Raw genomic sequence first — 12,375 nt, 5'->3', positions numbered from 1 at the left:
TTAATTTTACTACAATGAATCGAATATTTAATTGAATTCTCATTAATTGAATTCCCTTATGGTTCAATCCTTAAAATTAAACTGATTCAACTCACAAATTATTCTTTCTTAAGCTATTTAGGCCTTCAATTTCTAATTCAAAAATAACTCTTTTATAAAATCATATACGAATCAGACCCAATGATGTTCATCAATTCCACAATTAAATCAGAATAATAACTAATTAAAATCCAAGTCACCTTGATTAATTAAATGTAAAATATTATACATAGCGGAGTCGTTACACATATTGTATGCATTTTTAAGAGTGTAGCACAGTTTTGCTCGTTTTATTTCTTATTAAAAAACACCCAAGTATTTTCATCTTTTATTTATTAGTATATGACAATTTAAAAATTTTGTGTACGCAATGCGATCTATAATTCATTACTATTCATGTACGGGATGAACTATGTAATATTACTTCTTATTTCCATTTTTTAGTGGTAAATCACTGAAATTTAAGTTCATAGAATACATTTTTTAATTATTTTTTAGCTTAGTTTTAATAGTGATTTGTTAATTTTAGTCATCTAAATTGGACTTGATCCAACCACTTGGACTTATTTAATATCTTACTTTTGGCCCTCCAATGTTGTAATCGTAGCTCCGCCCCTGGTCATTCATCCCCTATTCTCAATCCATATCTGAAATAAACCAAATAAGACATGCAGAGACATGTATCAATAAAATAAAATAAAATAAAATCTCACAAAACAACGTTGTTTTGATGAGCACAAATTTCAACCCTTCATTTCCCACGCTCTCTCAGAGAAAGTACTACAAATTGCATTATAATTTTTACACTACGGAGGATATGGATTATGTACTCGTGATGAGATGAGTCGAACTAACCAATTTACTTCTATTTTAGGTTAGGTTCATATGTAGTGTGACTCAATGAGATCGGTTCAATTTTTGAGTTTGCTAATTGAGAGGGTAATTTATATGAAAATTGGGTCGAGCTGGGTAATGGGCCGTTATGGGCCACAGTACGAAGGGCTGAATAAAAAGGCCTTAAAATTAGTCCGGTCCTAGAAGGCCTTAATTAGTCCGGTCCCAGAGAGCATATTGTTATCTCGGTCCAGGAGAGCACTGCGGATAGCCCGGTCGTATAGGAGGAACCGAGGTAAGAGCAGTAAAAGGAAGAACCAGACTAGCTATAGTTCGGTCTACTCTGCGGCTCAGCATAGCCATGCTTATCTCGGTCATATTGGAATCCGACCATGGTAAAACCATCTCACTTGGTTTAAGTAATGAGGGGGTGTTGAAGGATAAGCATTATCTTTTAGGAATATAACTCCTAGGAGGACTCTACATAGAGGAGTAAGAGTCCTACTAGGATTGTGCCATGTGAAACCTATAAAAGCTCATAGCATCACCTATGGAGAGGTAACACAACTTTGATTCTCGAATACACAGAGCTTTTTGTCTATTTATCTATTTGCTGACTTAGGCATCGAAGAAGTATCCGGCACACATCCGCCGGCTAGCTCACGTTTGTGTTTTCAGGGAATAAAGCGACGACGTACGGAGGAGCGCAATCTTGATCAACAGGATTATACGAGAAGGTTTATTTCTTTCCCGTACACTAATAATTCAACCAAGCCGAGCCATATATGTACCCTTTCGTGCACCACTGGCCAAAGCACTTTAAAATTCGTTAAGAAGAGAACATATGCAATTTTAGATTTATATATATTGAATAGATGGATAGATAGTGTGGATAGATTGTGATTGAATGGAACTAACCGACTTGCTTCTATTTTGGGTTCACAGTCAATGGGATCGGTTCGATTCTTTGAGTTTGTTTTTTAATTCAAACCAAGCCGAACCATATATGTACCTTTTCGTCCACCACTGGCCCATGGACTTTAAATTTTCTATGTTCATCTGTTAGTAAAAATTATGCTAAGGTTGTGATCGACAAAGACTTTACAATAATTCAAACAAACAATCAACCAAAAGGATCAAGCAATTATGTAATTTATTCAAATGCCTCAAAAAAAAAAAAATGGGAACTTTTTTAGAACAATTGATAGTTACAAAGTAAACAAAAGATAATTTCAAAATGAAACTACCCAAGTTTACAAGAGTCATAAGTTACAAATTACTGAAACTACTCCTAGATTGAGAGAACTATTCCTAGCCAATTAAGTCCCTCATGATTCAATTCCAAATCAATTTAGGCCTTGAAAAAAATATAGAAATAAACTATAAATCCAGAAGTTCTATTAATTATTATGAAGCCCTATGCCCTATTAATATAATTATAAAATCCTTGTAAAATTGCTAATCAGAGTTTATTTTCTGAGCCTTGTCAATATAAGTATATGATTACTAGTATTGAAATTTTTGTAGTTGTTTTTATAATGTTTGGTTTTTATAGCTCTTATTCTTGTCTTACTAGTAATTAAGTTTTCACATTAACTGAGGAATCTCATGTTTCATGTTCGATGGGTCCACGTACATTATGTTTACTTCATTCTTAGATTTGGATTTTGGAATTGTTGAGCAATTGAACCAATTTTTCCATATAGCTAGTGTATTTGGCACCAAATGTTTTTTGCTTTGGCTCTTCCTTTCTGGACTATAAAGTTTTTGGAGATTGTTGGGTAGGGGAATGTTGTATAAGTTAAGTGCTGTCTTTGAATTATACAGGATAGAGAGCCATCTCTTTTTCAAGATAGTTTTATTTTTTGCAAACCATTATGTATAAGATTTGACATGGTTCTCCCTCCCTTTATTTCAGTATCTATCTTTTATTCAAATGCCATGAGGAAAGTATAAAAAAGGCTATTCAAAAGCAAAGCAATCTAGTTAAAAAAAAATTGTCCAAGGCTGACATGGCTCGGTGGTTGACTGCATCTCCATTTGTGGACATTGATCGCATTCTTGAAATTATACAACAAAAGAGCCTAATTATAAGCGACTCTTGGGAATTCACAATGAAAGATCCCCTCGTCGATTTGTTTCGAGAAGACCACCCAAAGGTTTTTTCAAACTAAACGTGGATGCCAATATTCGAATGGGAGAAAAAGCCTATTGGAGCTTATTAGTTACACTCACTACAACTACCGTTGTGAAAATATAAAAGAGGCAGAACTGGATACTCTTATTAAGGCAATGGGGATGGTTCAGATGAAATTTAAAGGAATTGATCGATTAATTGTTGAGATGGATCGGCGGGATCTTGTCCTTGACATCAATTCCCTCAAAATTCCAAAAAATTCTGTCTACTTTGAGAAAATTTTGTAAGTACAATACCATAAAATATGTGGGTGTTTTGCATAATAATTATAGATTTAATGGATCTAATGTGTTTCAACAGTTTCGCCAAAAATTTGTTGCATTCTTTTAAGGATGCATCACTGATTTGGGTTCGCCGAGAGATGAACAAGGCTGCCAATGTGATTTCGTTACTTGATCTATATAAAGATAAAAAATATAAAATCATACTCTTTTCACTGATACATTGTGCAGGGCAAATATATGTGTGCGGGAAAGAAATACACCTTCTCGACGTCGCTTTTTCACCTGAAAACACAAACGTGAGCTAGCTGGCGGGTGTGTGCCGGAAACCTCTCCGATGCCTAAGTCAGTAAGCTTGACAAATAGACAAGAAGCTCTGTGTAAAAAGCGAAGTTATGTGTTGTATTCTGTTACCTCCTCCAAGGTGATGTTTGTGAGCTTTTATAGGTTTCGAGTGGCACAATCCTAGTAGGACTCATACTCCTCCATGCAGAGTCCTCCTAGAATTCATACTCCTGAAAGATAATGCTTATCCTTCAACACCCCCCTCACTGCTTAAACCAAGTGAGATGGTTTGTACCATGGCCGAACTATAACATGACCGAAATAAACTTGACTATGCAGAGCCACTGAGTAGGCCGAACTACCTTAGTTCGGTTCTGCTTTTACTCCTCCTTATCTCGGTCCTCTCTTGCTCAACCCATGGCACGGTTGGACCAAATTTAACAAAATTACGACCGGTATAACTCCTAGGTCGGTCTAACTCAAAGGTACTGCCAGACCGACCTATTCAGGATACATCATGACCGGACTAACTCAGACCAGCCTAGCTCCAACTTGCCCAGACCAAAGTAACTTTACTATTCTTGGGCCGAAGTAACTTTACCTCTCTTGGGCCGGAGTAACTTTTACATTTCTTGGGCCGGAGTAACTTTTACATTTCTATTGGGCCTTTTTGCCTAGTCCGTCGTACTTTGGGCCACAAAGTCCATCTCACAGCTCGGCCCAATTTTTACCAAAAATTACCCTCTCAATATGCTAGTGGATTACGTGCTTCCTCCTCATGGTAAGTTAATATTTCTCATTTTAGTATCCAAAAATAATTGGAAAAGTTGTTTCATTTTTTAAAGTTTGTATTTTTGCTCTCTATTTGCAGATAAGGCCGGCGTGAATGAAAAGGGATCAGAGCAGACGCAGACGTGGACTTCCTAGTACATATGACTCATTACAACCGATGTTTTTATAGCATCACCAGATATATGGGACACTTTTGTTTTTTGTTTTTTTTTTTTTTGTCTTCATGTTCTTTGTGTTGACATATGTAGTCAACTTTTGAGGCCAGTCACGGTAGGCCAGTAGTAATTGTCAAGGGAATTCTGTGTGATTTGCTCTAATTTTTGTTTCCTCTTTGTCATAATATTATGTATATGGTAAAGCCATAGTAATGAGTTTGAATTCTTCATTTCAATGCTTTTGGAGTGAATGGGTTGATAATTGTTAACTATTCATTGTTTTAAGAATTTGTGTGTAATTTGATGTTTACATCACTATCAAGTTCAGGTTTCAAAGCTGAATATTTTTGTACCCTGCGTGTAGACAGTTGTATTACAGGAGCTTTTTACAACAAGATGTAACAGATGTTGATTGGAATTGTAATATGGATGGTGTTAAGGATGGATTTATTTGGCAATGTTATGGATTTGTCTTGAACAAATGCATGTTTTATTTTTGGGATATACTCTGGATGGATTTGCACAAATTAGTCAGCATGGTGGGACTGAGACATATCTTGCTTCTTCTTTTTTTCCTGTGGGTTTGAAATCCAAATGTGTAACTTGCACAATATTTCAAACATTTAAAGTGAATTTTATAGTTGTGACATCTCTAAACTTAAATTTCATTTCGGGATAACAATATGCGTTTGTTTAGATTTAATATTGTATACTTGCTATTTCATCTATTTCCTTTACGTTGGTTTTTTTTTTGGCCGGGGAGGGGGGGTAGTTTGATGAAACAATGGAGGTCATTTTGTTGAGTTTGTTTATGTACTGAAAAGGCACAATGACTTCTTTGGATTTGAAAGATGTTGGCATGTCATTTGTTGGGTGTGATGAGTGTCTTGTATATGCTTTTTAAATAAATAAAATAAAAATTTGTACAAATCGGATGATGCATCAAATTATCTGAAACATTGTAGCCAACCGACTTGACTTGAGTCGATCTCGATGTAGAGGTAGAGCATACCCTAGCACAGGGCCAAAGAAAAGCAAAACTCATCAAAGGGTGGGTAGAGATCATCCAGAGAAGAGTAAAACTCATGAAGCATAAAAGAACTCATCCATGAAGAAAGACTTTGAGGTTATCGTTTAAGGATGACTCCCAGGTCATCCATAAGAAAGGAGACCCAGAGGTCAAACCTGTGAAGGAAGACCCCCCATAGTAGAGCAAATTTCACCCCTAAGGATTTCAGCATCAATTTGATAACTCCCACTTCAGAAAGTTCTGTTTGGAGTTAGGAATCTCAGGGATATTATGACATGTTCAAAGTTTATTTTTATTTTTGTTTTAATAGATGATCAAACCTTTTTATATACAATTTTGAATTCACTATAATAAACACAATAAAAAGTATTAATTTTTTGAGTATCCACCAAGAAAATTTATGGGATCACAAGAATAATTATGCTTCATTTGAGAGATTTATTAGTAAATGCCCCATCCCGAATTTAGTTTGAATTTGAATATGATTTAGTAGTAAATGCCCCAAATATATTCAAATTCAAACTAAATTCGGGATGGGATAAGCTCTCCTTCATATCTCATCTTTCTATACCTATCTTGTGAGTCTCAACCTAAACTTACACTAATAGTCTAAATCGTCTACTTCGTAAGTCTCGTAATAAAAATTATCCATGCAAAAAATCAATAATCTGAATGTTTGATCTTATATGTCTCGCAATAAAGGAGGTGGTTGTATGTGTGAGAGAAATGGCACTCCAAATCCCTACTTGGTTCAACTTGTAAGTCAACTGAGAGATGCCACATCAATCAACACCACCTTATATACCGGTGCCACAACATCAAGAAAAGATAAGAGTTTTAATTCAAACATGCCACAACTTCTTCCCCATGGATTTCTCTTTTCTTGCCCCTTATTTTCTCCCTCATTTCCTTTTCGGTAAACCACCGATAAGTCTTAATAGTTGGACTTTATTCTTATCAAGTTTTATTGAAAATAAGTCTTAGTAAAATTGTCGTTAAAAATAGTTTTTTGTGACATTTTTTACATATGTCGCTAAAAGTTGATAATTAGTGACTATTTTTATCACGATTTTTATAAATTGTCGCTAAAATATACAATTAGTAGCGTTTTTCTATGACAATTTTTAAACTATCACTAAAAGATGTAAATTAGTGACCTATTTTGTTCAACTGTAGTTTAAACTTATAATTAATAACGTTTTTGGTGACAATTTTCAAGCTGTTGCTAAAAATTAATAATTAGTGATATTTTTTAATAGTGTTTAATGAAAAATGTCATTAATTATCATAAGACCTTTTGGACAATAAGTCCACTTACTAAGACCTACACGTAAGTCTCCATTTTCTTTTTTCAATCAACATTCCAAGAACTTTAATCAATAATGTAGATTTCTAATAATTTTTATTCAACCTAATTTCTACCTGTATACATTATGCAGACACGCATTTGATTAAAAAGTAAATTTAAAAAAAAAATCCAAAAACAAATGCGTGTTGGGTCCAAAAACAAATGCATTTGATCACTCTCAACCCTTTATCGCCATTGACCCCAAAATCCGAATTTTGATTCCAATAATACTCTCATCTTCAATTTTAAAATTCTAATTTTTCTCCCATTCACCCACCCATCCTTTGTCGTCATTGTCTCCACTCTCAACCCTCTATCGCGACTACCATGGCCACTAACACCAAAATCAAGAATGATTGCAAGGGAGTTTGACCCTCCTCGTGAGGATAGTCCCAAGTAGAACAAAGGTCCCAAATGGGGTCAGTTATACACTAAGCTGACCCCAAAATCAAGAAAGAATAATAAACGAATTTGAGCCTCCTCGTGAGGATAGTTCCAAATAGAACGTGGACCCTCACCAAGAGGATAGTTTAAATAAGACTTGGTCACAAATGAGCTCAGATCGGCTCAAAGCTAACCCTAAAATCAACAATAATTGCAAGGGTGTATTGATTCCAAATAGAGTGAATCTTACTCCAACAAAGGCCCAAACAATCACAAGAACTTACATAAACTTGGCCGACCCCGGGGTGGTCTTTTGAACTTAGCTGACCCCGTGGGATGACCATCATGAACTTGGCAGACCCCGGGGTGACCAGTTTGAACTTGGCCGACCCTATGGGTGGTCTTGTAAACTTGGCCTACTCTATTGATGGCCTTTGACTATCCTACACATGGAGAAGGGCTCGTTCAACATTCATCGATCGACATTAAATTACTAACTCTATTGATGGCCTTCGGCAATCTTGAACATTGGCGAGTCGACTCTCTCAACCTTCATTTGCTAGTGGGCTTTGTAGAGAAAATGATCAAGCGATGAAAATCAAAAGGCTTGGTTATTGTTTCTTCATTTCCATTCCTTCACTTGGTTCTTGCTTTTTCTAATGACTGTATTTTATAGGGTGAGCAAATAACACCTTAGACTATAAGTTCAGTAAGTCTATTCCAATTGGAGCAAGAACATATGAACTATTTGCTAGTTCTTTTCTGTGTTTCAAATGCATGATCTCGTTGTCTTGGACGTGTGTTGGTCTATATAGATGCGAGTTACACAAAAGTAAAGCGTACTCATATTGTACTGAAAATATATTTTCCAGTTAATGTCTTGCAAGTTGACCCAGACACTCAATTATAAAAGAACAAGGTTTAGTTTTGATAATTTAACTTTTCATTTTGTTAGTTTGTAAGGTTACATTATATGTAGTTTACATCAATTCGATATGTAGTTTACATCAATTCGATAATCAAAATCATATGATTTCATCAGTTTTCAAAATTAGATATAACCGTCTTATCATTTTGTGCAACCTATCTTATATGAGAGAATTGTGTCCATTTTCATAATTAATTTATATCTTCATACCTTTTTGTTTTTGTTTTTATAGAATCTACAAATCAAAATTTATATCTCATGACCTCATCAAATTGTTGGGTTGGCCCAGCCGGCAATGTCTTGTGGTGCGGGTTTGCTGTAGTCATATACTCTTGGGTTGGGTCACTCAACTTGGGTTCCTATTATTCCAAAAACGTGATTGGTGATTCAGTCTTTAAATATAAAATCAAGAAAGAATAATAAAGGACTAGAGTCACAAATGGTGTTAGTTTTTCCCTAAGCTGACAACAAAATCAAGAAAGAATAAAAAGGACGTGCAACCTCACCGAGAGGGTAGTTAAGACTAAGGTCCCAAATGAGAGCAAATCAGCTCAAAGTTGACCCTAAAATCAACAAAAATTGCAAAGGTATCTCTACTCCAAATAGAGTCAAGCATACCCTAACAAAATAAGGCCCAGAACAATCACAAGATCTTATAACAAGATTTCAAGATACAAAGCTTAAGATCTTAGAACAAACACTTGAAGATACAAAAGTTAAAAGCAAAACAACCACAAATATTGAGGGTGCAAGGGTTATAACCCGCCAAAGAAATAAAATGGCTGATGTGAATTCTTTACAAAATATCTAAAGGAGGATGCAGAGTTAAGAATAGGGGTTCATTTTTCAGCCAATAGTAGCATTAGTTGTGACGGATTGCATCACTTCATCCCCATCACCTACTTCAGCAGCAGTGGTTGAGCCAACCACCTCATCCCAGAGAGAAAGTGCAGTAGTGCAGATGCTGAATCATGTAGCAAAGATCAAAAAACCATGGGGCAGAAATAACTTTAAGATTAAAAAAGTAAAATAAAAAGAAAATGTCAGAGCAACACTCATACCTCAAATAGAGTACATAATCAAATCATAAACGCCCTATCCCCATCTTAATAGCAATCGCAACGGAGGCGCATTGCTGGCATGACAAAATATTTTCCAGATATAGCTTTCTTGGTTTGATCGTTCTTGTTGCCTGAACATCCCTAGAGGAGGTAGTAGACAGAGAACATGAGGCTGCTCGTATTGTATGGAATGATCGGGCCTTAAAGGTCCAACTCGACCAGCCAGCAGGAAAAAAGTTAATCTAGACCAAGGAAAAGAAAACATCACAAATTAGAAAACAAAGAACAAGGTAATACATCAGCACAACTACCAATTTGGTAGTCTAAAAAACAAAACTAAAAAAATATTTAAAAAAAAAAAAAAAAACTTAAACAAGGATTCCTCTTCTTTTCCTTGTACATAAATAAGGCTTCCTCCTCTTTTTTATTTAATTTTTATTTCCTTTTCTTTTCTTTCTTTTTTTGTTTTTCACATTTGGATTAAGTATGGTGGAACATAGGACTGGCGACATCACCAAATCATCTTGGGATGACAAACACCACCGCAAGAGGCAACTAGGTCATGCCACAACCAGGGCAGGCATGGAATACACCATAAGGAAGGGGGCCAAAGGCAATGAAAGATAGAGGATGTTGCACTCAAGGGGAGAACATGTTCATCTAAGAAAATGGTCCAAATGACTAGAGAGTACCATCACCATCAAGCAACCAGTTTAATAAAATACAAAAGAACTGTATATACTGGCATACCTAAGTAGGATGGTTGCTGAGTATATGGCATAACAGAGCTTAAAATTGCATAAAGAAACTCTTTATTATATTACTAATAAACTCATACAGATGAGGGGAACCAAGCAAGGGTAAGAGAGAGGAGACTAGGAGGTGAGACATACAGATTTGAGAGGGGGGAATCAAGAGAGAGAGAACCAAAAGGTGAGAAAGAGAGTTCAGTCCAGTCGATATCCCAATGAGAAAGATGATGATAACCCCTACAGGATAAGGGTGGTCTCTCAAGAACCATTACATGTATCCCTTGTAGATTAAAAAAAATATATCTGATTGAAGTTAAAGTGTAATAATCTCACATATTAATAAGGTTTCACTATATAAACAGTCATGTAGGGCAAGACAACCAGGAAAGGCAAGCAAAACATCCCAATCGGTATTTTTCTCACTTTCAAGTGCGAACATGAAGCACTTTGATACATAAGCACAATGTGTCATCATGCAAACACATTCAAAGATGGATGTAATGAAGTAAATACATACTTAAAGAGACAAATGTAGGTTTTTGTTATCGTGCTTGTCTGAAACTCGACATATGTCTTACATCCAAATATGATACACATCTAAACAAGTTAACTAAGACATTCAAAAAACAGCCCAACCTCTTTGTTTGAAGCTTTGCCACGATCATTTTTAGGGACTCTGTTGCTCTTACAAATTTTTGAATAAATGGCTTCCATCTTGCTAGAACTAAAACAGATAGCTGCCTTTGGCTCTTCTGTAACCGATTCCTCAGGTCCCTCGATACCAACCTACTCAAGAAATACTTGAGAAATCAACAGTCCCGAGTCTTTTACTTTACCCCAACATCAAGGGCAAAAATAAACGAATAAAGAGGACTCAACATGTAGTAATCTTATTACCTTTGTGTTACGATTCATTTCCCCATCCTTCAACTTCCTCTTCACCAATTACTTTGCTCGAATTGCATACCTCGTTGGTTAGATAAATCCTTACAAAACAATATAAATATAGTAATAAACAAATACATAAAATAAAACAAGTGAAACAAAATCCTTTTCTTTTGGGGAGTTACTTCCTCTTCCTTTTCTTTGATGTATGGAACACTAAAAACTGTTAAAAGCCCTGAGTCAACCTCACCTAAACGCCTCTCAGGTCTTGACCTTTCCCAATAACTTAGATAGCCTCAAGTCAACAAACAAAACAAACATTCATCAATACAGAAAATGATAAGCACGTAGAGATATTGAGTTCAATTTAATATAATAACATTAAAAGTCGACTCAATTAATGAATGAAAGACAATACGAAATAAATATCCTCAAAAGGTTGTATGAACATTAACAGAAAAGCAAAAGTCACAGACCAGATCTTGTTCAAATTAATGCCTCGGTACTTTGGCAGTATCTTCGCTCCCTGGAGTAGCCATGCAATATCTAAGGCCACCTGTTCTTTTGACAACTGTCACAGAGCGCCAAACAAATTGAAAAGAATTGAGTGTGCCACAAAGTGGGGAATGAAAAAGGACATATCAAGAGGGGAGAGATGCAAGGATTACATATATATATCAACTGAGAATAATCCATCAATGAAAAAAAGAAAAGAAAAAGAATCCATGGCCAAAAATGAAAACAAATATGTTTTTCCCTTTTGTAGATCAGGAAAAAGAAAGTATATAAATAAAAAATCAACACGAAAGAAAAATAATTGATGTTGGGAGGGGGTGCTAAGAACTGAATTAGTCTTGGATTTTCATGAAATGCAACCAACAACGATTAACTAGCATTTGATACTTCTTTTATGTTTTAAATGGACCATCCGAAGTATCATTAATTCTTCTTTGATGCTAGAAACACAACCACTACAAGGAGTACATACATTAGCTCGTTCTTGCCAAATATATGCTTCGATAGTGTCACCCTCCATCTCAAAAAATTCAAGCAGCACTAATACAGATGTAAATGCGGCCTTCTTCTCCTTGCCCCCCAGAAGCAACTTCTTTTGTTCATTGTAGGATGTGGGTTTGTACTCCTCACAAATTAGTGCTTCCAACTTACTTAAGATATATTGGTGGATAGATATATGACCATTTGAAGTAGAACCATCTCTGATCTGAGACTTGAGTAGAGCCACCTCTTCCCTAGCAGTCATCAGAAGAACAGCCAGTTCTATAACATTTCCTTCCTTTGCATAGTGACAAATTTCTAGCTCAGCTTCTTTCGTGTTCAATACAAGCACCCTGATAGAATCCATCTACTTTTTCTGCAGGAATGTTAATGTTCAAGATCAGCAAGCTTCGCAAAATTTCTCATCAACGCCATCACACAATTTTTTGAACTATTGAAAGGGTAAAA

General features: G+C 35.6%; 1 protein-coding gene and 1 long non-coding RNA gene across 2 annotated transcripts in view; both read right to left on the bottom strand.

Moving 5' to 3' along the window:
- Nucleotides 1-12,375, bottom strand: part of LOC114288898 (uncharacterized) — a 162,767-nt gene that overhangs the window by 97,922 nt on the left and 52,470 nt on the right. Inside the window, exons 2-4 of the mRNA XM_082899039.1 lie at nucleotides 11,900-12,283; nucleotides 11,388-11,482; nucleotides 11,162-11,184 (exon numbers count right to left, since the gene is read on the bottom strand). Coding sequence (XP_082755165.1) covers nucleotides 11,162-11,184; nucleotides 11,388-11,482; nucleotides 11,900-12,274 — 493 coding nt within the window. The 5' untranslated portion in view covers nucleotides 12,275-12,283. The remainder of the gene's footprint in view (nucleotides 1-11,161; nucleotides 11,185-11,387; nucleotides 11,483-11,899; nucleotides 12,284-12,375) is intronic.
- LOC114305954 (uncharacterized) lies at nucleotides 8,885-9,415 on the bottom strand. The gene is made up of 2 exons (XR_003644506.2): nucleotides 9,275-9,415; nucleotides 8,885-9,177 (listed from the first exon to the last, which is right to left on the bottom strand). It is a non-coding gene; the product is annotated as an uncharacterized LOC114305954 (long non-coding RNA).

Source organism: Camellia sinensis, chromosome 12 (genome assembly GCF_055761805.1).
Source record: "Camellia sinensis isolate YWXY chromosome 12, ASM5576180v1, whole genome shotgun sequence".
Classification (NCBI taxonomy): domain Eukaryota; kingdom Viridiplantae; phylum Streptophyta; class Magnoliopsida; order Ericales; family Theaceae; genus Camellia; species Camellia sinensis.
Note: the sequence above shows the minus strand (reverse complement) of the source record. Positions and strands in the feature narration are given on the sequence as shown.